General features: G+C 34.9%; 1 protein-coding gene across 1 annotated transcript in view; it reads left to right on the forward strand.

The window, feature by feature from the left end:
- The window catches only part of ARL5B (ADP ribosylation factor like GTPase 5B), a 28921-nt gene extending 2255 nt beyond the window's left edge, over nt 1-26666 (forward strand). Inside the window, exons 2-6 of the mRNA XM_037510687.2 lie at nt 10185-10245; nt 11770-11917; nt 14734-14817; nt 15994-16145; nt 17555-26666. Of these exons, the coding sequence (XP_037366584.1) occupies nt 10185-10245; nt 11770-11917; nt 14734-14817; nt 15994-16145; nt 17555-17603 (494 nt within the window). The 3' untranslated portion in view covers nt 17604-26666. The remainder of the gene's footprint in view (nt 1-10184; nt 10246-11769; nt 11918-14733; nt 14818-15993; nt 16146-17554) is intronic.
- The last annotated feature ends 897 nt before the right edge of the window (nt 26667-27563 follow it).

Below are 27563 nucleotides of genomic sequence, written 5' to 3' on the forward strand. Positions count from 1 at the left end.
AATGATAAATAGGAGTTTTCAAGACAAATTGGGTCAACTGACTAGAAGGGGCCTGCTAGTCTAGGCAGAAGGACTTATATGCAAATAGGAGAATAATCAAACAGTTTGGTAAACTGAAAATAGCTCACTTTGCCTTTAGGGCAGTTAGAGGAGATGAAGTTGGAGAAGTAGATAAGGGAAGCAGGTCATAGACAGACTTGTAAGTTGATTAAGACATTAACCACAGGAACCATTGAAGAATTTGGTCATTGTATGTTATTTTTAAATCAGAGGAATAATGTGAACTGATTAGCTCTTAGTCTTGTGTTTTTGCTTTCTGAATCAAAATTAACTGCCAGCCTCTGCGTTCTCCTTTTTTACCAAGGTAATGCATCTAATCCAGAAATACTCTAATTAGTCCATCCTGGTTACATATTAGAATAATATGGCCAAAAGCCCACCTTCAGAACACTTAAGAATTGGGTGAGGTCGCCTGGGCATCAGTGCCAAGATGATTCATATGTGCAGAGAGTTGAGAACTGTTTATCTTACTACAAGCACTCCTTTCCCTTATCTTTCTTTCAGTATTTACCTCACACCCATTTCCCCTCCCCTTTCTGGCATTTTAGAGTACCACACATTTCATCAATTTGATACCTTTCTAGGAAAAATATATTAAAGCACATATTGTCTAAAGCTATTTCAAAATATATAATCTCTGCAATTTATAATCTCTTTTATAGTTTCAAGATAAAAGACTTACTATTTAGATACTCTTAATCAGTGAAGGAAATAATTTTAAAATTTGGTTATGTTTGCAAACAATTTATGTTGTTGTGTTATGACATAACATTTCAGGTGTGCACCATTGAGATTCAAGTTATGTTTATGCTGCATTAAGTTTCCCACCAAAATCCAATGCTTTCCTTTGCCATACTGTTTTCTCCTTTTTCTTGAATTACCCACCTTCTTTCTTCTGCCCTTCCTGTAACTATTAATTGGTCTTGTAGTACAAAAGTTTGTTTTTGTTTTATTTTATTAATGTTTGTTTTCACTGTACACCACATATGCATGAAATCATAAGGTGTTTGGCTTTCTGTTTGACTCATTTCACTAAGCATAATTCGCTCTAGATCCACACATTGCAAATAGGATTTCATCTTCTTTTAATTTACTATTATATACACACATCTTTATCCATCTATCAGTTGGTAGACATTTTAATTATATCCAGTTCTTGGCTATTGTAAATAGTACTGCAGTAAAAATAGGGTTACATGTACCCTCATGTTTATTTCAGCACTATTTTGGGGGTTAATACCCATAAGTGGAATAACTACATAGTATGGCATTTCTAGTTATAATTTTTTTTAGGAGTCTTCATATTGCTTTCAATAATGGCTATACCATTTTACAATCCTACAAATGTATTTAAGGGTTCTCTTCTCCAACACTTGTTATCTTTTGGAGAATAGCAGTTCTAACAGATGTGAGGTAATATCTCATTGTGGTTTTGATTTGCATTTGATATGATTAGTGGTGTTGAACATCTTTTCATGAGCCTGTTGGCCATCTGTTTCCTTATTTGGGGAAAAGTATCTATTCATTCTATGCCCATTTTTTTTTCAAGCAGGTTATTTTTTTATTTGTTGAGTTTTATGAGTTCTTTGTATGTTTTGAATATTAGCTTCTTGTTGGAGGTATGTTGTATAAATATCTTCTCCCATTCAGTAGGCTGTCTTCTCCCTTTGATGCAGATTTCTTTCACTGTAGAAGCTTTTTTTAGATTGGTATCTTCCCGATTATTTAATTTTGCTTTTGTTCCCCTTGCTGTTGAAGCCAACCCATCTCTAAAGCTCATGTCAAGCAGTGTATTGCCTGTCTTTTCTTCTGTATATTTTATGATTTCAGGTCTTAAATCCAAGTCTTTAATCATAAGTGTGTATATATGTTTCTAAGAACATAACTAACATATATATGTTTTTGTATATATCTAACATATGTATGTTTATATGTGTGTGTTTATATAGATATGTGTGTGTGTGTGTGTGTGTGTGTGTTTCTAAGAACTTACCTCTTTCTTCTAAGTTGTCTAGTTTGGTGACCTGTGGTTGTTACTATTACTCTCTTATGATCTTCCTATTCTTTACTTTCTTACTTTGCTTATGTGTTTTCTGTCTTTGTGAGTTTGGCCTTGAGTAGGTTTCTTATTGGGGATTTTGCTGGGTAGAAATTGTTAATTTGGGTGGAAGTCTAGTTTTTCAGAGGCATAATTTCCTAAACATACCCTTCCAGCAGTGTTGCTTTCAGTGTGATATGTCAAGATGCTAGTGATCTAGATACAACATATTTGTGCCACTTCATGCAATTTTTTTAAAGATTTATTTATTTAAGCATACAAGAACTGGATTACAGTCCAGAGGTGTGTGGCATGAGAGGATTCACCAGAGACAGAATGGGGAACAGAATAGGAAGATCTACTGAAATAACTGCTTAAGGGGAGCAGTGAGCAAGTCAGGAGAAGTCTGTTGCGCCATATGGGTAGCTTTCTGGCCGGGATCAAATTTGTGCAGCAGTTGCTGCAGATAGATTCATAGGTTGAGTCTTAACCCCTTGCACCACCAGGGAGGCCCATCTCATGTAATTTTCCTTAAAGACCTAGCTTGATTCTTCAATGTCTTCTCTTGGAATTGTATGTGATTTTATCACCAGTTTTCATTTGAATCCATTGGGGGAATAGGATGAGTCTGCTTTGTTTCTTTGCCAGGAATTGCTTAATCCTGAAAGTCTTGCAAGAAAACACAGTGAGATATAGTCACATGCACACAACCCAGAGGTGCAGAAAAGGAGGCTTGAGTTGCTTTCTATTCATAGTAAATTTTGAAATCTGGGAATGTCATTTCTCCAACTTTTTTTGTTAGTCTTTTTTTAATTTTCTCTATTTTTTTTTTTTTTGCTTGTTTTCTATTTTGCTAGTTCTTGCTGTTCATTTCCTTCCTTCCCTTTACTTTTCTCCCCACTTCATTCTTAAGGGTGAAGTGTCATTGTTTTTATATCTTTTTTCCCTTTCATGTGTAAACATTTTAAAGTACCAAATGTCCCTCTTAAGTACTACTTAGGATTCATTCCACAAATTTTTATGTTGTATTTTCTGTTTTACAATTTTTTATGTGGGTTTTTTTTTTTTTTTTTTTTTGATGTTTGGATTATTTACAAGTGTTTAGCTTCCAGATATTTTCTTAGGTAGTTTATTTTTGGCCTAGATAGCTTCTTATTCCTTTGTGGTCAGAAACATTATTTCAAATTTGTTTTTAAAAATTCATAGACCCTGTTCTGGTGCATGTAGCATGTGCATTTGAATTTTTATTCTGCAGTTGTGTGCAATATTCTGTAAATGTTTATTAGTTTAAGGTTTGTTAAATGCTGCTCAAAACGTCTGTATTTTAATCTGTATCAGTCTCTTCTCCAGAGCATATAGTGGGATTTTTTTTTTTTTTATGTAATGTGAAGTTCTCTCCCTTTTAATTGAAATTTTTAGTCCAGTTTTATTTAGAACATTTCAATTTATTGGTCTATTTGGACTTATGATCTAGTTAGGCTTGCTCTTTTACTATTTGTGCTGTTTGTCCAGCTGTATTTGTGTTCTGTTATGTTATTTTTCAGTTCTTCCTTTTTGTTAACTGATATTTTTTTAAAGGATTGCAGTTTTTCTATTGACTTTCAGCAATTCCTTTTTGCATTTTTGTAGTTCTTCTAGAGATTATAACATACATCCTTTTTGCTTCTACTTTAGAGTTAATGCACTTGTCAAGTATAAGAACTTTGAAACTGTATAGTTAACACTGTTTTCTCCCTTAATCTTTTATAACCAAGATTTATTTATTTATGCATAGAAGAACTGGGGTCGAGGCCAGAGGTGTGGAGGGTGAGAGGATTCACCAGAGATGTAGTGGGGAGCAGAACATGCAGGTGTGCTGAAATACACTGCTGAGGGGAGCAGTGGGTAATATAGGAGAGATCTGCTACACTGTGAGGGTTATCTCCCTAGCCAGGGATCGAACTCATGTAGTGGCTGGCCATAGCTAGACAGCACTGTATCTTTAACCCCTGAGCCATTGACAGTGTCTTTAACCCTACACCACTGGGGAGGCCCAACCACATTACTATTTTTGATGTTTCTAATTTCCAGCATATATATATTCCCTTTAAGCCAAACCAAAAAAAAAAAAAAAAAGACTAGCATTTTTGAACTGTGACTTTTGGTGGTGATTTCTCAACTTTATTTTATCTGGTAATGTCATTAGTTTACTTACCTTCCTAAATTGCATTGCATTTCTGCTGAATATAGTAGGTTGTATTGTAGGTTGATTTCTTATTTCTTTATTGTCTTAAAGTTGTCCTTCCACTGTTCTGACCTTCATTCTTCCCCCCAAGTTTGTCAGGGGACATACTTCTTTTCATAGCCTATTTATTACTTTTACTGCCATCCAGATTTTTCCCTTTATGTTTATTTTCAGCAGATTGACCTTAATATGCCAAGCTTTACTTTTCCTTGTGTTTATCATACCTGGGAGGCTCACTCATGGTCAGAGAACCAAAGCTGATGCTGGGCAAAATGAGGAACCCCAAACTGTTAAGGAGTAAACTCATGTTGCCTGTTCTAGGAGTTTTGACACATGCATGAGTAAACAAGTATACTAGGAGATTTTTTTTAATTGGTGAGTAGAGAGTGAGAGAAAAGGTAGGGGAAAGAGAATTTCAATATAGTCTCCTGATCAAACTCTGAAGTCAGAGTTTAGCCAAACTCTGAAATTACCCATCCCTCTTGGGTACCAGTTCTGTCAAACAAGCAAGGCCCATGAACAGAGCTGCCAGGAGAATAAATCCAAGTTGCTTTCTGGCAGGAAGACAAGGTAGGGCCCACAGGACTGGGAGAGAAGGAGAAGGCCAAAGTTCAAAATGTACCATTAAAGTTTAATCTACCAGAGGACCAAGATGACAGCTACCACAGTCTCTGAAGAGAGGCATGTTGTCACACTTGCCAAAACACTAAAGCCTCCCCAGTGACAGTGAAAGAGTGAGCACACACATTTTCGGTGTTACAAATCCAGTTTGGCCCTTCATTATTGTGCCTAGTTCCCAGCGGCCTCTCCATGAAGGAGGTCTGGTTCATGGCATGCTGGGAGTTGTGGTGTTCATTGTCTGCAAGGGGGGTGGTGTGGAAATAGAGTTGGGAGTCCAGAAACCTCCAACTTGGCTATGAGCATTGTGCCTCATCAACTTGCTTACCAGGCAATTTGTTTAAAAACAAGCTATAAGTAGGTTATAAGTCATAACAAGATAATAATAATATCTTACTGGAAACAAAAACAAAAATCCTTCTAGTAAACAAGGAGATTAAATACAGATAAAGCAGGATGATCAAAGAGTCTAAACTCTAAAAACAGCTATAACTAAGTTATAAAGTTAGTTTAATATGAGAAGCCAGTATTTTCAAAAATAATGAACATTCTAAAATAGAAGCTATCAAAAGCTAACAGACTTACTGTCTTGTGAAACGTCTATGTCAGTTATGTGTGTCCTAGTTGCTGAGGTAAAATATATTTCTTGACTATGATCATAATCCAACAAGTTGAAAAGTTGAAAACTGGATTACATTGGGCAGATGAACATTTGCCTTTCGGTTCCTAACTTTTACCTGAGCGGTATTTGAATCCTCTAGAGAACTAGCTACGTTAGATCAGCTTCAGTATTTCTTTGTTGATGTCTTACCATTACTTTTATACTTCAGACTTTAGTGTACTCAGATTTTTTAATCAGTGAATAGAGTGTGAGAGAGAAGGTTGGGGAAGGAAGGATTTCAATATCGTTTCCTGATCAAACTCTGCAGTCAGAGTTGAGGGAGAATTATAGACACCTTATTCTGTGATTGTAGAGTTTAGACTCTGATCATTTTGCTTTATCTGTGTTTAATCTCCTTGTTTACTAGAAGGATGTTTTTGTTTTCAGTTTCTAATAAGCTCTCATTTATCATTATTAAGACTGTAAACTCAATCTTGTCAGAGCTTGGGAGGCATCCTGTTAGTGGGCCATTAAACAAACTTTAGACAAGTAAAAGTAATAGAAGTATGTTTCCTTGTGTTAATTAAATTGAGAAAAGAAATTTGATTTTTTTTCTTCCACTTATTTTTATGACGTTCCTCTTACTATTTTTCTTGTTAGTCATATTTTACATATTTGCCTATAAGCAAGTACTCTTATTTTCTTTTGAAAATTGATTTCAGCATATGCAACTGTCCTTAACATGGACAATTTATGCTTTGTGACAACATACTTATTTTAATAATGCTACTGGAAAACAAGAGGGTAATTTTTTAAAATAAATTCCATTCTAAATAGTGAATTTAGTGTTATCCATTTTATAATTTGTCCTTTTTAAGCATAGCTGAGGAAAAAAAAAGAGGTTAGCTAAAAACTGTGTTTCAGTATATAACTAAATATTTTATTTTCATGGAGAGTTGCTTGAGGAGTTAGAAATTGAGAATATATAGCTCCAGGGCCTCCCCTGGTGGCACAGCGGTTGAGCGCTGGGCTGCGAAGCTGCCTGCAACCTCAGCAGCACTGGTTCGACAATCCCAGCTGCTGGAGAGGGAGGGTCCCGCAAGGAAGACAGACCTCCCCTGCCGCGCCCGCTGCTCCTCTCAGCAGTCAATTTTGTCAGTCTGCCTGTTCTGTTCCCCGCTGTGGCTCTAGTGAATTCTCTTACCCTCCTGCGCTTCCAACTGTACCCAGTGCTTGTATAAATAAATGAATGAATGAATGAATGAATGAATGAATCCCCAAAAAAATTTTAAAAAAGAATATATAGCTCCACATATGCATGTTGAAAATCAGTTGAAATTGTAAAAGTATGTAATTGTAAAATTTTCTCCTTACATTTTAATCTACTGAAATGGAAATCTCTATTCTCTGCTCTGTAAATAAAAACAGTGCTAAATGTATAATGCACATTTGATGTGGCAGCAATTAAAAAGTTGACATTTAGGATAAATCCTTTCTAACTTTAAGACTGACCTGACCCATATTTTGAAAGTTTTTTTAACCTGTTAGGTAAACAATAAAAATTATTGCCAGGTAATACAAGAAGTACAAATTTATAAGTATCTTATCGTATCTGCGGTGAACAAAAAAAATTCTAAGGAAATTAATTTTCAAGGCTACTTTCATAAGAAATCACTCTGACAGTTAATATAGTTTAGATACATAAGATCTGGATATGGCCTGTTGAGTATGTCCAGCCAAAAAGACAATACAGAACAGATGCCCTAAGTCATGCTTCTTAAGGATGAAGTTCTCCATTTTAACATCAAGCAATATCTAATACTACTGCATGTAGTTATGCTTTTGGTTTGTATTAATCGGAAAATCTGGATACCACTTGTTGCTATTTAAAGCAACACATTCATTCCAGTTTCCGCTTACAATAACAAGACATACTGTCTATATTTTTCTCATTGTTCCTTGAATAGGTAAAAACATCACTAGCTGGCATTTGGTCATTGACATACTACAGTAGTAACCAAGTACAAAAGAAGCATTTGAAGGAAAAATTAATTATGCAACAGTGTACAAACAGCTTTTATTATGTACTTTTTTTTAATAAATGCCCTTTGCACTTGATTTCACTGTTGTATAAGTAAGAGAGATTTTTCAAAGAAAGGATTTAAAATAAACCCCTGGTTATTTGATGCATTTAAGTGGCACTTAGCTGTTCAGCAATTAAAATTGTTGATAATTTTAACATCAGGAGATAGGCCTTAGCTTGCTTAAAAAATAGATGTACGTACTTTTATCATAAGAGGGATTTGAAAATGTGTGTTTTTGTATTAATTGCTAGAGTTCCCTATCAATACCTGTTCAAACAAATAATAGTTTATCTGTAAATTTTTCAAACAGGGATCTGAAAAAGACTTTTAAGTTAATCAGCCATTTGAAACATTTTGTAACTTTAGTGAAATTCATACTCTGTCCACCTTCAGGGTTTGTCACCCCTGACTTAGTTCAGACTTTATTCAAACTCACCAACCTTTCATAATGATACATTATTTATTAGTATTCTTATAGACCTTCACTAATGTGATCATCATAATAATATGATTATCATGATAATACAAAGCATGAAGATGACTGAAAATACCCTTATTGTTCACTTGAGCTGCCTCAACAGTGAACCATCTGATACCATCCCTCTGTTCCCTTTTTCGACACGATTATCTATACCAAATTGTAATTTAACTTTAGGCTAGTGACTGCCTGCTGTAAGGGAAAAATACAGGGCAACACTTCAAGATTGGCTCCATTAGAAATTAGGAAATATGATCTGAAAGTCAAAAAAGGACAATTGTGAGTTACGGTAGGAAAACATGTTTTGTTTTTTACAAAGCAGCTTCTGCCATAGTGAAAATAGCCCTTCCAGAAGACTATGTCATTTGTCCTGCAATGTTAACAACAGCACCTACAGCATTCAAGTCAGAAGATAAAAAGAGAGTATGTCATCTAGAATTTATCTGTGAATTATGGCCATGTTTTGACTGATGCAATGTTAACACTTTAGGGTTATGACCTGATATTTGACTCTGTGTAACCAGAACTTTGACATTTCATCAGAGGTTGCAGTGTTCTGATACAAAATGTATTTAAATCATTGACAACAAATCACTTTATCATGTTGTGCCTAAGGCAACTTCCTTACATAACCTACATAACCTGTTTTTTTTTTTAATATTTATTTATGCATACAAGAATGGGGGTACAGGCCAGAGGTGCAGGGGGTGAGAGGATTTACCAGAGACAGAGTGGGGAACAGAACAGGCAGATTGACTGAAATTCACTGCTGAGGGGAGCAGCGGGTGAGTCAGGAGTGAGGGGAGTCAGCGGGTGAGAGGTCTGCTGAGCCATGTGGGTTGCTCCCTGGCCGGGGATCGAACTCATGCTGCAGAGGCTGTGGTTGGCTTCATAGGTTGCGTCTTAACCCCTTGGGCCACCAGGGAGGCAGAACTTCCTCACATAACCTGTTGACATTCACTTGTAGAAACTTAAGCATTCCACCCTGAAGAGGAATCTTTAATATATTTTATGTAGGTTAAAATCTACAAAATATGGTTATCTGGAGTGTTTCTCTTCCATGTTCATAGGAGGTTTCAGAACCCTTAACACACTGATTAGATGGTCCTTAAGAACTAACTACTTATGAAACAAGTGACTATTTCATGCATGGCACCAGAAAGAGGGTACTGGAGAGGTTATTCTTGTATAAAGACCAGTACTTGTTCAAAAAGGTTGTAAAATCCAGATTGTAGGGCCTCCCTGGTGGCGCAGTGGGTTGAGCACAGCTCTGTGAAGCTGTCCGCTGCAGTGTGGGTTCAATTCCCAGCAGGCCAGGGAGATACCCACATGGTGCAGCAGACCTCTCCTGTCTTGCCTGCTGCTCCCCTCAGCAGTGTTTTTGGTCCTTCTGCCTGTTCTGCTCCCAACTCTGTCTCTGGTGAATCCTCTCACCCTCCTGTGTCTCTGGCCTGTACCCCAAGTCTTGTACAAATAAATAAATCTTTAAAAAAAAATCCAGATTGTAAAAGGACTAAGGACTAAAAATAATTGTTTATCTGTAAATTAATGAAAGTACAAAAAACTGAGGGTCTGTGTGTTATAAGTGATAAGGAGAGCTCTTTACTTCTATGTTTGAAATTGAATTTTTAAGTGAAAGGGAAAAAAAAAATCTTGGTACATGTAGATGGGATATATCCAAGTATTAAAACAACTTGATAGAAAGCTAATTTGATTAGTAGAAATGGCAAGTGTAAAACACTTTTTTTTTAATTTAAATATTTGATCATAATGTCTTGTCAAATGGGTGTTTGGATTTGCCCACCCAATCTCTGTATAAGAGACCAAGTTCTCTAATGTTTCCCTCTTACCCATATCACATTATAAAATAATGTGAAATAGGTAGAGAATATAAAAGATTGCCCCACTTAAAGCAGGAAGCCCTGATAACATAAAGCTCTCTTTTGTTCTATATTTTAACAATCTAATAATAAATATCCAGTGAAATCTTATTATTAGGTAACTAATAATCCACATGTTGAGAGCATGCACTTTTAATATGCAGCAGTGTTAAATGTATATGGTTTGCTTTCTTTTTGTAGAACACAAAGTAATTATAGTGGGACTGGATAATGCTGGGAAAACCACAATTCTTTATCAATTGTAAGTAATTTAAACAATTTTCTTTTTTTTTGTTATTGGAACCAATTTTGTATAATTAATGAGATGCCATTATAATGTAATGGAAAAATGTAAAGCATGCGGTTTTATTGATATATTTTACCATACATAAAATTTATTTAAAAAGTGAATAAAATAAACTGCTGTATGTTTGCTAAAGTCTTCAAACTTTTTTCTGGCCTTGAAGGAAAGAATGTTAAATTAAAATAAAGCAAGCATGTAGTGTGTAGTGTTGGAGTGAGATGAGAAGTACATTTCACTCAGTTCATTCACTCTGAGGTTCATGTGAATAGATTGTTATCTCTAGGAAACTATCTCTACTCTTCTAATAGCTCTGGAATTGTTTAACATAGCAAGACTTGTCAAGTCAAAAGAAATAAAGCTCACCCGTGAAAATACTGCCTTAGCAGCTTGCAACAGCGAGAAGTTTAAGACTATCAGAGAAATACATTAATCCTTTAAGGAAATCTTGCAGCCCATTAATTCACTTTTCAAAGAACCTCCCATTATCCTTTCACTGCCAAGGAAATAGTTCTTGTTAGGCAGTGAAAATGGATCTATGTCCCAAGTGTTTTAACAAGTGATTATAAAATAGAGTGCACCATTGTGTGGCTCCTAAGTCTTCCCACCTCGTCTTAAATATATCAACTGACAGTTCTCCAGAAATATTTTACTTAAGCAATGCTTAATTTATTCTTCAACTCCTTTGCTAAAAACATACTAACTTATGGCTTGTTATTTTAGAGTTGAGTAAGTAATTATTTTTATTTAAAACCTTCAGTCATTGGCCACTAGGTATTTTAATGTGACTTTGCCTTTAACATCAAATATAAACATTTCAAAAACTCATCATCATTGTTGAAATAATTAGAGCATAACTTCAATATAAAACCCAAGAGTTTAATATAACTTAACCAAAATTATGATTATGCATGTGGTATAAGCATCTGTTCTAAATATATTTATATTTAATTTCACTTTTTAATTATACTTTTAATTAAAATATCCATTTGCCCTTAGCTTTCGCTTTTTAAGACTGTAGCTTAGGTTAATAGGCCTGAACTAATTTTTATGACTGAACCAAGTTTCAATTCTCTTACATAGACACTATTCAAATTATAGGTAGCCCACTATTCAATTGCTGCTATTTTGCAAGTACTGATGTCACAGACACCTAGGAACTTGCTCTTTCAGGATGGGCTATGGGTTCTGCTCTGTCAATGGGGTGTGGCTCTTTGGGACACAACAATGTAAACTTGCACAACACCATTCTCTTCTTTCAAGATCAACCATTTTATTCCATTAAATGAAAAAGGAGTCTTCTTTTAGAAATTGTTCTTTGTCTAGATTTTTTTTGCACCATTGTTCTCAAAGGTCCTATTTTTGATGCTAATGATTACCAATATTGGTGCAAACAAAGAAGGTTGATGTAGTTAAAAATACAGAGAGAGAACTTGCTTCAGGTTCTCAAGATTTATGAGTGTTACCGTGTCTGTATTTCAACAGCTTAATGAATGAAGTGGTTCATACATCTCCAACCATTGGAAGCAATGTTGAAGAAATAGTTGTAAAGAACACTCATTTTCTCATGTGGGATATTGGTGGTCAAGAGTCACTGCGGTCATCCTGGAACACGTATTACTCAAACACAGAGGTATACTAAAATTATTTATGAATCTTAATAAAAGAACCAAAACACAAGCCCACAAATCGGCTACACATACGCATATAGACAGTTACCTTTTAATAAGTTCCTTTTTGTAAGAATTTAAAGATTCCAAATAAAAAAGGCAAGAAGAAAGAAAAATACTAGGGGCTGTTATTAGTTGGTTGGTTGTTTTTGCATAGACCCTCTCCATTCGCCCTCACAGTAATATTTTAATATCTTCATTGTGGGAGAAATCAGAACCCTAGCATAAATTATATAGCTTTCCCCAAGGTTTCACAACTTACAGGCAGATTATTTTAAAACCAAAGAGTGCAATTAACAGGTTCATCTTTGAGAGTACTAGTGCACATTGCATCCATAATTTTTCTTTAAAGAGGAACACCTAACCAATTATTTTTCTAAAGTGAAACCTCATAAAAACTGGTTATTTTGCTGTTGTTTTTGAGGATGGGTAATGGAACAGGTGGGGGTATTATGCAAGGAATTTTTTGTGTGTAAGTTGCCCTTTTAAACAAATAGCTGGGCAGAGCCCTTCTAAACTAAGTGACAGACTAGGTGACAAGTGGGGTGAAACAGTGACACTGTCCTTAGAGAGATAAACTGAATTTAGCCGATCGGATCTTCAATGATCTGAAACAGACATTCCTCCAGCCAGTGAAGTCTTCTGATACCTGGAGAAAGGCCAAGGAGAACCATTCCAAAGAGAACCACAATGCTCAACAACACACACAAAAAAAATACATACTTCTATTATAATAGCAAATGTATATATGTGTATGTTTTCTAGTGTAGTATATGACTGGTCAAACCAATATGGCATATCAGATATTCAGTATTTGAGGCAACACTTAGTTTTTTTTTTTTATTTCACGGGGAGGATAGTTCGGTAAGTAAATGTTAAGGTCATAGGTTAGTGTAATATTTCTACAGTAAAATAAATTTATGAAACTAAAATATATTAGTGAGGGAAGAATAGCATTTTAGGTGTTGGTACTTTTTTTCAGAATTCACAATTAACTACAAATGTGAAAATAGTAGTTACCTGATGAATAGATGAGTTGGTCCTAGATGATCTATGTATGTTATAGCACTACAGAGGGATGGTTGCTGAAATTACTGAAACTCTAGAAGTCTTATCCTGGTTCCACATTAATGCTATTAGCATGAATGTGCTTTTTAATAAACTATTTCTGTAAGTATTTCAAAATTACTTGTAATTTTAAAAAATTACAAAGAACTTGTCTTACAGCATACCAGTGTAGCACATCGCATTTGCAATCTTCAATTCCTCAGAGGGATCTTATCTGTGATGTTGCCCTGATTGCTTATTTCACCCATGTCATCTTGTTCACCGTCGATGCTATGACAGGTGTCATCCAAAATCGGAAATGTCTCCATTATAATACAATGAGTTATAGTTGTTAAATAATTCCTGACACCTTCCTCTCATTAACTGAGAGTTATTTTACCATATTTTGTTCATTCTAAATGCCATGTGTGCCATTTCTTAACTTTTTCTTCTGCATCAGATATTGGGCTTTAGGGTCCCTTTCTCATTATATTTCTTATTTTTCTTATTATAGATGCTTTATATTTTTAACATGTGAGACTTTTTTTTTTGCCCCTTCAACACTCTCCTTTATACCACTTTGATCCTTTGCCTCTCCTCCTCCTTAGTATCAGGAACCTTACTTTGTTTATTAGTGTCTGATCATTTTTATAAGTATTTCTTATTTTGGTGAATTGTCCACTATGTAAACATCCAATATATATCTTTGTCATTTTGACTGTCTTTGCTACACAAAATTCCCTCAAAATCCTTCTGTTTTGCTGTCAGTGACAACATTTCATCTTTCCATGTGGTTGAGTAATATTTCATTGTGTAAATATACTACATCTTAATCTAATCCTCTACTGGTGGGTACTTGGGTTGTTCCCATGTCCTAGCTGTTCTACATAATGCAATGAACATTATAGAGATTCTGATTTTTTGAGTTGATAGTTTCATGATCGATCCCAAGATTGGGATTATTGGGTCATAAAGCATTTCCATTTTTAGTTTTTTAAGGTAAATCCAGATTGCTTTCCAAAATGGCTATTCCTAATTGCACCAACATTGTAATTAGGGTCCCTCTTTCTCTGCATCCTCTGCAGCACTTCTTGGGGAGACCCACTTTTTTTTCAAAACAGCTTTCTGTTTCCTCTCTTTAATTTCACCTGCATCTTTTTTAGCATATTAACACCTAAGTTAAATGCATATTTTTGTGAGCTTTTTTGTTGATACTGTTATATAAAAATGTCTTTCATTATTATTTTTTTAATGTACATTTATTTTTCTTTCATTCTAGCTTGTATGTGTCTTTCTAATAGGCAAGAGACTGTTTTAAACATAAAATATTCATTACTTAAATGAGTGATTATAAAGTACTTTTAAGTTTTAGTTAAAGTGTTATTTAAATTACTGTGACTTTCCTTAAAAATAACCTGCATTTTAAAATAAATCTTAGTTACAAAGTATTATGTATTCAAACATCACTGTTTTTGAAAATAAACTTGGGCATGGTGACGGGTGGGCATGGTTTTTATTTGTTGAAGTTAGGAATTTTCTTAGTATTAACATTTGGATTTAATAGCTTGATTTGATTCAGTATGATATAAATGTTTTATGATGAGAAAGCAATAGACCAATTGATTCCATGTAATGATTCCATGTAAGGAAAGTACGTCTGTCATTTTGAGAGTAGCTTTACAGAAAATTTCAGCACCCCATTCAATTTTCTTTCTTTTTAATTGTCTTCTAGTTCATCATTCTTGTTGTTGATAGCATTGACAGGGAACGACTAGCTATTACGAAAGAAGAATTATACAGAATGTTGGCTCATGAGGTAAATTTTGAAAGCAAACATAAACGATAGTTATTTATATACTGGTTTTGATTTTTTACAAAGATTAATATGCCATGTTGGTTATTTCATGTTTAACAAAGTTATATATTAAGTTGATGGAAGTCTTGAAGTAAAAAAATTTCTATTTTTCAAACTTTCACCCAACACTAATTTGTAAACTATAGTTATTGAAAAGATTTTTCAGAGTTTAAAGTTATTCATGCCTTAGAAAGTCTGATAAATTAAGATAAGAAAGATAAAAATGCATTTTATCCCCAAGATTATAAAATAACTGAAAACTCTTTAATGAATAATTTGAGGTCACTAATTCTATATAGTTCACATAACAAAAAGTCAATGAAACACATTCATGCACCCAGCATTCAAAATAAGATATTAATATCTTACGAGACCTTTCTAATCTGATTTCCTTCCCTTCTCTCTTCAAGAATCCTAAAGTAGTTCCACTGTCCAAAGGTAGTATTTATCATTTCTGTGTACACTTTTATATTTACCGTGCATTTTTTGTACCCATTAGTTGTACAGAGTATTATATTCCATGTTCATAAAATTTTATATGATGGCATCATATATGCTAGCCATGTTAGTATGTATATCTTGAGTTATTCCTTAACTATGAGTAGGTATACACCACAGTTGATTTATGCTCCTACTAATGAATGTTACGGTTATTTCTAATGCTCTGATAGTTTAAACACAGCTGCAGCAAACATTAATCAATGAGCTTAAGTTATACAAAGACTGATAAGAAATAATTATTGCCCAGCCCTCACTCATCCTCAGTACTCTCCTTTACATTTTGGAGAAACTGTAGAATTTTGGCTACATAATTGTCTAATAGAATATTGTTTATATGGTTTTAAATGTGTACTTAAAATTCAGGTTTATTTTATTATTTTTAGCTTGATCTTTGGCCCAACAATAGAAAAACAACTAGCTTATGTTAGTTAATCTTTGTTAGAATAAATCATAAAATCATGGTTCTTTGAGATAATTTATACTTTGGTAAAAATTTTTAATTATTTATTTGTATTTAACTATCTTAAAGTAGAGGAATTTCATTATAACTGTCCAAAAGGGCATATTTTACTCTCCTGATTCATTAGTTTGAGTTATGATATTACACTTATTAGGAATATTTCATATTGATTGCAGGATTTACGGAAGGCTGCAGTCCTTATTTTTGCAAATAAACAGGATATGAAAGGGTGTATGACAGCAGCTGAAATCTCTAAATACCTCACCCTTAGTTCAATTAAGGATCATCCATGGCACATTCAGTCCTGCTGTGCTTTAACAGGAGAAGGGTAAGTGCTAATAAAGAAAGGTATGACTTTGTTTCTTAAAACTTTTTTAGGTAGACTTGTTTTCTTCCTTGATCGTATTCCTTTTTTCTTCTTAGTTAAAGATTGTTTTTATAATGTGTCTCAGACTTATAAAATTGAAATAATTTTAGTCATTACTGTTGTTAAATTGTAGTATAACAAAGTTACTGACCTATTTTTATAACTTTTAATATAAAGGGAATGTTTTACCCAAATAAGGCATAACAAACTTTTGCATTGTTTCACAATCCAAAATTTCAGTTTTTCATTCCTGGCATTTCTCATTTACTGATGGGGGGAACTGTAATATTGACTGAATTAAAAAAGAGAACATTTCCAAGAAATTTCACATTTTCTACAAGAGCTTAATTAAGCCAAAGCTCCTGGTTTTCCACAATAGTATACTTTATTATCAGGAGTCCTCTTAGAATCATACTTGTACACAAAAAAACTTTGAGACAACGGCCAATTTACTGTATTCTTCCTTTCCTAAGAACTTGAGTTTGGTGTAATAGACCAGTGAGAACCCAGTATGTTGTACACATATCACCCAGTTTATTTCCAGGAATCTATCCTCAAATCTTAAAGTTTCTTAGTTTTTCTCATATTAGAAATAGCTTATAATAACTATAGGTAGATTTTTTTTTTTTTACTTACACTTAGAAAGTCCACTTAGTATACTATTACCTGAATATTGTCACTTAAATGCATGAGTAATTATAGTAGAACTAGTTAAGACTTAAAAATAATAAGTATGCTGGACCTCCCTTGTGGCGCAGAGGTTAAAGTTTCAGTACCATCAAGCTATTGCAGCCACTGAGACACGAGTTCGATCCCCAGTCAGGAAGCTAACCCACATGGCGTAGCAGACCTCTCCTGTCTTGCCCAATGCTCCTCTTAGCAGTGTATTTCAGTAAATCCACCTGTTCTGCTCCCCACTGTCTCTGGTGAATCCTCCCTCCCCTCTGCCCCCCTACCCCTTAACACTGGCCTATACCCCAGTTCTTATATACATAAATAAATAAAAATAAACCTTTTTAAAAAAATAAGGATGCTTTTGATTTGTAAGTGTAAAGTTTTTCATTTTATAAATATTTCTATTTTGGACCTCCCTGATGGCACAGGGGTTAAGACGCAACACTATAAAGCTCTCCACAGTCACTGAAGCATGAGTTCAATCCCCAGTGAGGAAGCAACCTACATGGCACAGCAGACCTTTCCTGCCTCGCCTGATGCTCCCCTCAGCAGTGTATTTCAGTCAATCCGCCTGTTCTGCTCCCCACTCTCTGGTGTATTCTCTCACCCCCACACCTCTGGCCTGTACCCCAGTTCTTGTATGCATAAATAAATAATTTTTTTAAATAAATAAATATTTCTATTTTGTATTTCAGGTTATGCCAAGGTCTAGAATGGATGACCTCCCGGATTGGTGTGAGATAACTTTTTTGCTCGAAAGAGACTGCTCTATTTATTCTGTGACATGAACATTTTTTCCTAGTACCTTTGGCTGCTAAGGCAGCAGCATGTTTAATTTATAACAACACAAACCTCTATGAGCAACACTTGAATCAAGTGCAGCTGAACTGGAACATAAAAGATGTTTTCTTAACTTTTTTTTTAATGCACTAATCTTCAGTTGGATGAACGTAATGTGTAACTATGTTTTCAGCAACAGAATTCTTCTGACTGCTTATTCTAATTTTTCAGTGACTGTCTTGTAAGAAATGTTTGTCATATGTTTATTGTTTTCTGAAGTATTGTAATAACTTTAAAGACCAATATATTTTATTTCTTGACCACCCCCTTTCCACACCAGATAATGAATGACTGGTTTGACAGAGGAATAGTGGAAAGCATCAGGTCTGTTGGTGAACTTAACCAGCGCAAAACATTTGCCCCCTTCTCTAAACCGCTTATCTTTTGGACAGAACTTGTCATAGGAAAAGAAAAAGAAATCTATCTAGAAGATATATATGTATATATATGGAAGATTAAACATCATGAGAACTGCCTTTAAATAAGTTAACTTCCCCCACATATTAAAAGTGATGGAATAATTTTGCATTACTATTAGCATGGAAATTAAGTAGCTGTTTATCTAAAGGAATTTAATTCACTTTTCTGCCTACAAATTGAGATTAATTTTGGCTAAAAATTAATCAAGGTAAAGTAGTTGAAAGTTCAGCTTTCATGGTGAATATTTTAGGTAAGTCTGATATTTTAAATTTGTCATGTTTTGTGGAGATACCAAGCATTATTAAAACATACCAGCACTAAATTTAAAAGTCACTGGTATATATTTTAATATCAATTGTTAACAACTATTTTCAGCAAAAAATTCAAATATTCCTTATATGAGGGACATCATATCTGCTTTGGGCAGTAGCTAAAGCAGATGTATAAACAGTTCATTTCATTTCTTAAAATTCGAACTTGTGTCTATAATAGCATTTCTACCACCAGTAGTATATTACTTAAACCATAATGACTTCCCTTAAGTCCTCTTGAGGTTTTAGTGTAATAAATAGTCCTGATACAATTGCCATGATTAGTTATGCCTCATGTTAAAAAATCTTTTCTTGAATTATAGGAAATTGCTGAATTTAATCTTAACTTTTAGAATACTTCTATGAGACTCAAAATTAATATAGTAACAATTTATAAATTTTAAAGAAAGTAAGAAAAAAGATCATATTCCATCAAAAGTTTATTTATTGGATAGCATTAAAAAGTTTTCAAGGCAGTTGAAACAATAAATAGTGAATACCTTAAGAGGGAAGGAGGTGTTATAATTTTGATCCTTTTTACTTCAAGTGTGTGATGTTTATTATAATGAAAGGGATAAGATGCATACTTAGGTAATAGTACTTCATCCTTACAGTATTTTTTTCATTTGGGTCAAAAATAGGATTTAGTGTTCATGAGAGTATCAAAATACCTGTTCAAAATTGGTATTTTAATTAAGATATTTTATTATAAGTTGGTTTAAATTTTGCTTAGTTTTCAGGTATATTTGATTTATTTAGTCTAATTAATTTAGTTGAATGTGATAACATTTATCTGATTTCTGTTTAGTAGTAACACACCCTAGAACTGAAAAATGGCCAGAGAAAAACTTTCTGACCTTGAGAACTAGTTTATTAGTTTTGTTTTGAACCTTTTTCTTAGTGGTTCTATACCATGTAGAGGATACATTTTTTTTTCTTTTTCATATACACCATAATCAAGGATATGAAAGAAAAGCAGATATGAATGAATATGAATGCTCTGTGGTGTGTATGTGGTGACTGGAATTAGGAAAAAACATTTTACCTAAAGCACACCTTGCTGAAATTTCTGTCTTGGTTATATAGTTTAGCCAAAATACTGAAGATAGTTCTCTTAACCCTGTTCTGGGGGGGGAAAAAAAGCATGTTTAATAACTCCTATATACATTCTTATTATGAAATTTATCTTCCTATATCTAATAAGATTGGCTGGCTCAATTTTCTTCTATTGAATTATATAGTTATTTTTTATAGTACCACATCAGCATTATATTGAAAGTGTTTTTAATAGTTAATTGTATTTGTCAAACTATTAGTGTAGACTCAAGTTTGCTATTTAATTTTTAAAATAACTTTTATTTTATAAATCCTTTTTTAAAAAAATTTTAGTTTTGGATTAGAAATTATTTATGTTGGTTGGTATTAAAGATGAAATTGGCGTCTAACTAGAGTTTGTATCAACAATTGGGAAAAGTTTAATTAGGAAATTCATGTAAGACTTTTTAAAGTATTTTATAGGTTCTCATTGGGTGTTTCCTGTTACGGTAATATGAAAACTGATTATCTTTTACTCCAAGAGAATGTTTTTGACCCAAGGACGTATCTAATACTAAAGCATTGATTCTGAAACTCACTGTAAATCAGCCAACTAACTGTAAAAATGTAAATTTTTACTGATGAAAAATGTAAATTTATGATTAGTGCCTTTTATTCATGTTTTGAAATCAGTTCTCAATTTTGTACTGTGCCTGTTCTTTAGAAGTCATATTACCAGCTAATTAACATTGAAATAATTCAAGTTTCACTACCCTTCAACCCCTTTATTGCCTAACAGTCTAGTTATTAGTGATGAGCAATGGACCCACCCACATTACTTCTAGTAGATTATTTTACATTTGCTTTCTTTTTTTTTTTTAAGATTTATTTATTTCTGCATACAAGAGCTGGGGTACAGGTCAGAGGCACAGGTGGGTGAGAGGATTCACCAGAGACAGAGTGGGAAACATAACAGGCAGATTGACCTGAGTGCACTGCTGTGGGAAGCAGCGGGCAAGTCAGGAGAGGTCTGCTGCACCATGTGGGTTGCTCCCTGGCTGGCTGGGAATTGAACTGCTGCAGTGGCTGTGGATAGCTTCATAGGTTGCATCTTAACCCTTGCGTTGCCAGGGAGGCCCCTACATTTGCTTTATTTGAGGGTAAAGAAATTAAATTTTGACCAATTTTTTCAATATAACTAAAATGTAACTGCTACCCTTGGTGAGTTCAAGTAAGGCATTTTTCTTAATTTCGAACATACAGAATTCTTTATATTTAAATGCATCATTCTTATTGAAGCCCATTCAAAAATTCATAGAATTAACAGGCCCTTTTATATGGTAATATACTACATATTTTGTATTGTTAGTGTAATTTAATTTCTTAAAATCTGAAATTATAGATAATCTACTGAAAAACTGACATAATTTTTGCTTTTAAGTTCTATGTTGGTATGCTTAAAGATGTGATTTTATTCTATATTCATTAGAGGAAAGATAGTAAGTTCTAATTTCATTGTTAAAAGTAATTTTTAATTACATATCACCTTTATATCCATAGCCATTTTTGGTTAAGCATAAATTAAATTTCATTATCTATAGCAAAAAGAGAAAATAATTATTTTCCTATGGAAACAATGAGTTTGGATTATATAGGCAACATTATAAACAATATTCTCTAAAGAGTTATGCAGAATCACAAAGCAAATGAAATTTTAAAGAAATTAAGAGCTTTATTTTTTCAAAAAATCTTTTTGGTGTAGTTTCTTAGGACCAATTATAAACTTACTTGTTTCTAACTAGCTCTCTCACTTAATACTTAACTATGTAACACCCTATCAGTAGGAAAAAAATGTACTAGTATTACCTACAAATGCATAACTTCCTTTGATACTTAACTTCAAAGACTAATTCTATGAATCTAATAAATGGCTTTAAATCCATTTCTGTTTTAGACAATATCATATATTGCCAAGGTAAAGTCACTTCAAGTTGCAGTGTGGTATCTTGTATCTAGTAGAACATTGTGCTGGCTAGGCTAAAGAAGTGGCTGTGAATCTTTATTTGGCCGTTGTTTGTCCAGTTAATCTTAGACAGTTACTGTCCTTGACCTTCCTATTGTTTTTGCCATATTGAGGAACTTCAGCAAACTGGAGTTCTAGCATGTTTTTGGGTTTTAAAATCTTGAATCCTTATGTACACTTATTAAAATTGAAAATACTAGGGAAAGACATGTAATATAAAATTAAATTCAGAGTCACATCTCCACTATCATTTCATTTAGCACATGAAAACAATCAAGAAAAGGAAGTATCATTTATTTATTGTTGCTTAGTGTAAACTAAGCTAATAGTTAATGGCAATGCAAAAGAGAAAATAAGCCATATTGCTAAGAAAATTATGTTAAGCTGCTCATAAAATCTCCATTGTGTGTTGTAAATACTGTCTGCTAGAGAATACCTTGCTTATTTTCCTGGCTTTTGCTTAATTAGATGATAGTGATCAGTTTGTTTAGAATTTATTGGCTTTAAATGCCACCCAAAATTCCAGTTTTTTACCTTTCTAGTATTGAAAGAATAATACAGTTAGGAAGTCAATATTTTACAAATGTCTGTATAAATCTGAAAGTAATTTATATTTAAGATTAGTTTTTTCAAAAAACTCTTTATTCAGCATTACCATGAACACTGAAATCTAAAAGCCAGGTTCCCAAAAAGTATTTTTTAAGAGTTCTAGGTGTCCAAAGCTAAAGTAGAAGCCAATAAAAAAAATATATTTTTCACTACTCTTTTAAATTTGAGGTAGAAAAAATATGTGTTCAACAGAATTCAATTTTACATGTGGTTTTGGGAAATGTTGTATATGGTTTTGGGAAATGTTAATTTGAAGGTTTTGAGGTATACCTAGAAATAAATCCTAGAATACTTGAAGATAAACATGGGGTAGAAAAGTCTTCAGCAGGATATTAAGTAATAGAAAATATGATTGAAAACAATGGATTACCCCATTTAAGGCACCTAAAACCAATTTTTTGTAGTAGACCTGGATGGCCTATGAATTTTAATGTGGCCAAAGGACTGACGACTAAGCAGGTTTTCAGAATTTAGAAGTGTAGTCATAGAAAGACATGTTTTGCATTTTTTTAAATCATTAGAGTCTACATTTTCTCATAGAAATCAAGAGGTAGTAAAATGTACTGTGCATGACATTTGGATAAAAAAACCATTCGAGAAGAATGGGAATGTTCTCTTGCATAAACTTGTAAAATTTTAATTGAAAAATTACCTCATTTTCAATCCATAAGGTGCTTTACTCAAGTTTGTGGGATGTGGTACCACCCCATAAATATCCCCGTCACCCAAACTGTATTTTGAAATATGCAAAATTCACAGCTAAGGGATAGCATTCTGTGGGTATTTTGTTTTGTTTTATTATTGTTTACCACCAGCAGGGCTAACATTGAGTAGCAGCGCCACAAATTGTCTTCATTAAAGCACAGTCAATAATTAATACAAATAAGGAAAGGAAAAGTCCTAAAGTTTGATTGATTATATATATTATACTGTGAATATATTTCCATCATTGTTGATAAGGTATCAAATGACTATCTGTTGATCTTGGTTTTGTTATATTTCCTTACATATTTTGGCCCTATTCATAAACACTATAATCATTTTAATCTTAGATTTTTCCCTCAGGAAATGAAGGGACTTTACAGCCCTTATTTTGTTCTCTTGGAGTAAACTGCTCAGTGTCATTATGAAAACTTTTCATTTTGGTTTTTAAAAGTTTAGCTGCTATCTCATTAAAAGTGAAAATAATGATTACAATTTTCTTCAGTTATGTAGTAGTTATGAATTTTACTTCATTCATCTACTGCACAGAGCATGGTCTTAAAAAAATTAAAACGAAAAGCAGTTACAACCTTGCTCTTGCTCTTGCATGTATTCTAATCAGAATATATTGATTATAATTACACATTGCCATCTTAACATTAATTGGTGCTTTAGAGCATTTAAGAGGAAACAGCAGGCCCTGTATAATATACTTATATTTTCAAAATGTAAAACTACTTCATGTCTATATTTACATTTATGTTTATTTCTTAAGTTTAAATACAAACTTTAGACACTCTATAGAAACTGTAACAATGCCTTAGCTAAACAGCTTAGTCAAATAGAAGATGGTGTTAATAAGGCCAAAACTGTAATTCGATCTCTGTAAGTCTCCTAGTATTATACAGAGGGGAAAAAATATCTTTCATGCCACAAACTGCTGCTTAATCCCAACCAACCAACTGAAATGTGTGCTGTTGATCCAATAGATAAGCATTAATAATGAAAATTTTAAAAGCAAACAAATTACTTAATGTATTCATATCACTTCTTGAAATGGTTCAAAGCATGTTTTTCTAGTGGTGGGATTGTTTCAAAAACATGTTCTAAATTTTTTAATAGCTTCATTATACTATAACAAAAAGCTTTTATATATTATAAGTTTAGGTTGCTGGTTCTCGTAATTTTTTTTATTTCTGCAAGTATGTTATAATGAGTTGATTGCATGCCTACTTACCCAAGTTAACAGGATGCTGTTTGCTCTGGAATGTTCATCTTTTAGACAGGTTTTGGTTCTTTTGCAATCATGGTGCAATACAGTGTAACATTCATTTGTTTTCAGTCAACAGTTTTTATTTTGTCATAATAAATAATTACTTTTTCAATAAGAAGTGAACCCATTGTTTCTTTTAAAGACAGTCTGTTTGAACAGCCTTTTTGTTGCAAGTGATTGAAACCTATCTAAGGTAACAGGGAATTATTTGGTGTTCAGGGACCCCAAGTTCAGAGATATAACTGGATTTCTGGACTAGTCTGGAACCAGACACCCAGGAGCACTAAAGCGAAGCCAGTAAATTGTCTTTTTCCTGCTGGAATTGAGATTAAACAGCTAAATTATTCTCAGACCCTAGAGCACAAAAGCCAAGTTATCTAAACTTCTCTGAGTCTTGATTTTACAAATAGAGCCTGGAAGTTATCAGCCAGTGATCCAACCTGAGCATGTTCAGATGTGTCTGACCTTGGCCTGAACCCCAAGTTGGCCTACACAGAAGAGGGGGCTCCACAGATACGAGGATCCCACCGACAGATTTCAAACTACGGTTATCTGAAGAAAAAAACTTCATACTGTTAGCAGGTTGCATAAGAACAATGGAAGCATACTCTTATTAGTGTGAAAGATCTTTAATAGAATTGGTGTGCCTAGACAGAGAAGAAAAGAAATGATATTCTTTAAAAAGCATCGGAAATTACCCATTCCCTGGTGGGAAAATGCCCAGCCAAGTGGGGTTGGCCCAAAGCTGCCCTGCTGAAGCCACAAATCTAAGCATCTTCAGACAGAGAACCATGAGGAGGGGCAAAAGAGGCCAGGCAAGTCCCAGAATAAAGGAACAAAATCAAAATACAAATTGAGATTTTGTCCACTATTGTCAGCCTCCCCATGTGTCTCACAAATCTCAGAAGTGTCTACATGTCTCCTCCATGGGTTTCCTTCCATGTCTCCTTCCCAGTAGCACCAGGGTACAAATTGGTTTGAGGATCTGCTCACTGATTGGAAGCTCTCACCCGGGAGCTGATAATTGCAAGATAAGGCTCAATCTTGGGGTACAAAACAACAGAGTTAATAAAGGGGAAATTGGGGGAAAGGGAAAATGTTTCTAAGAGCACAACTGGCTGGCTCTTACCCAGTCAGTATCCACAGCATCCAATAAGAGCAGCTGCTCTTAGAAAATGGTGCCCCTCCAAAGGGAGCCTGGAATGGGTGGAATAACGGTATGTGGTGAAACAGGATCCCACTAACCTGCGGCAGCTGGGGGTAGTCGCAGGTGGCACTGCTGAGGCAATGTCTCCTGAAGCATAAGTCGCAGGCTGAGGTCTCCCTGAGACTGAGACACTTCAAACTGAGTTCATCCTCGCAACTGACTGAAGCCTTTCCAAGCAGGCTCTGCTTATATCCCCCTTCAGAGTACCCATCTTTCAAACATGATTGGTTCATTTTCCAAACTGGCTGTTTCCAAGACTTACTGGTGCTGGTATAGCCTTCGACCTAATTGGTGCTTTTGAGACCTTGGACCTTGTCAACTAGATTGCCCGGCACCTCCTCCTCCTTGCCTATTTCTCTGAAATCCTGCTGATGCAGACCCTAATTTAGCCTCTCCTTCCTTACTACTCCCCCATGTAAGTCCCCGCATCTTCCCTGGTTGGGAAATGGCTTATGCAACAGTAGACAGCCATGCCCACAGGTTTGCTGGCACCAGATTACACTTGACTTTTCAACTCTTGTCTCGAGTTTTGGCATATAAGTGGAAGTAGCAGAACCCCCAAAACTCCTGTAACACCTTAGCTGGCAAAGAAAGTTTAGATTCAGACCTTGTTACTGCAATGGGCTTTTTGGTGAATTTATAACTTTCATAAACTGAATCAAGCTGTGTGTAATTAATAAAGTGAGCTTAGGCACCCAGCTCTTCTCATTGTCCTTGTGGTCTCCTCAGTATTCCTCCCTGGAAACGGGCAGTTTCATATAGTTACAGCTACCACTCTGATTCACCAGTATTTAAGACCATCTTCCACCTCCAAGAGCTTCCCAAGATGACCTTAGGGCTGTGGCTGATCCTCAAAGAACTCACAGAAATTCCCAGTGGTGAGTCTGCAGTGTTGTGATAAGGAGAAATGTGACAAGGGAAAAGGCTTTGACCTCCCATTCATCATGTCCTTTATCTCCTGAAGCCTGTGGCTTAGAGACTGCTCAGAGATGAGCTAATGAGGAAAAACAAAGAAAACAAAAGAACTGATAAAATTTTACCCAATGGTAAAATCCTCGCTGGCAAAGGATGTTAATGCCAATGAATTTTAACTTCCATTGACCCCAAAGGATTCCCTGTAGATGAGCCTCTGCTTTTCTGTTGTGATTTCCTTAGTATTATCTTTCACCAAGAGACAAATTTTGATGCATTTTGCTTATGGGAGAAATTGAATACTGCTTTTGAAGTAAGAGGAACAATCTGAGTATGTACCCATGAAGGTGAGAACTAAAAAACTTGCTGCATATGAGAAGCACAAAGGGGGGAAAAGGGGCAAGAGCTTAAGTGGGTCAGTGAGGAAGATGTTTGGGTAATGAGTCAGGGGCAGACAGGACTGAGGGCTCAGACTGGTAGGGGAAGATGAATTAGAAGTGGGAGGGAGGGAGGATTTAAAACATCACAGGGATGGGGCCTCCCTGGTGGTGCAGGGGGTTGAGTGCAGCTCTGTGAGGCTGTCTGCAGTCTCTGCAGTGCTGGTTCAATCCCCGCCAGCCATGGAACAACCCAGTTGGTGGGGCAGACCTCTCCTGTCTCCCCTGCTGCTCCCCTCAGCAGTGTATTTTAGTCCGTCTGCCTGTTCTGCTCCCCACTCTGTCCTTGGTGAATCCTCTCACATACAGGCCCACCCCCCCATCTCTGGGCCTCTACCCCAGTTCTTGTATGCATAAATAAATCTTTTTTAAAAAAGATAAAAAACATTTTTTTTCTGCAGGACGGATCTAGAGAAGGGCCAGATTCAGTGATAAGAGAGACCTAGTGTAAGGAAACTGCTGGAGCTCATCTTACCAGGGATTAGAAAGAACCTTGGGAGAGGGGTTGGGGAGATGTTTCCTCAGCCTGAATAGATTGGGACAAGGTCTGAACTTTCAGGAGTCACAATAAGAGAGTTAGATGGGTAAACCCAACCAGAAAGTCTGGAAATTGCAATATCTAGGCTTTGAGATGACCTATCTGCACAGGCTAGTGGTGAATGAGACACATCCCTTACCCAACAAGTACAGTGACTGGGTACACCCTGGGAGTAAGTAAAAGTCTTATCTGGGGCCTCCCTGGTGGCACAAGGGGTTAAGACGTAACCTATAAAGCTATCCGCAGCCACTGCAGCACAACTTCGATCCCAAGCCAGGGAGCTACCCACATGGTGCAGCAGACCTCTCCTGTCTTGCCCACTGCTCCCTTTGGCAGTGTATTTCAGTCAGTCTGCCTGTTCTGTTCCCCACTCTGTCTCTGATGAATCCTCTCACCC

The sequence above is a fragment of the Talpa occidentalis genome, unplaced genomic scaffold (genome assembly GCF_014898055.3).
Source record: "Talpa occidentalis isolate TD23 unplaced genomic scaffold, MPIMG_talOcc4v2.1 talOcc4.14, whole genome shotgun sequence".
NCBI classification, from domain to species: Eukaryota; Metazoa; Chordata; class Mammalia; order Eulipotyphla; family Talpidae; genus Talpa; species Talpa occidentalis.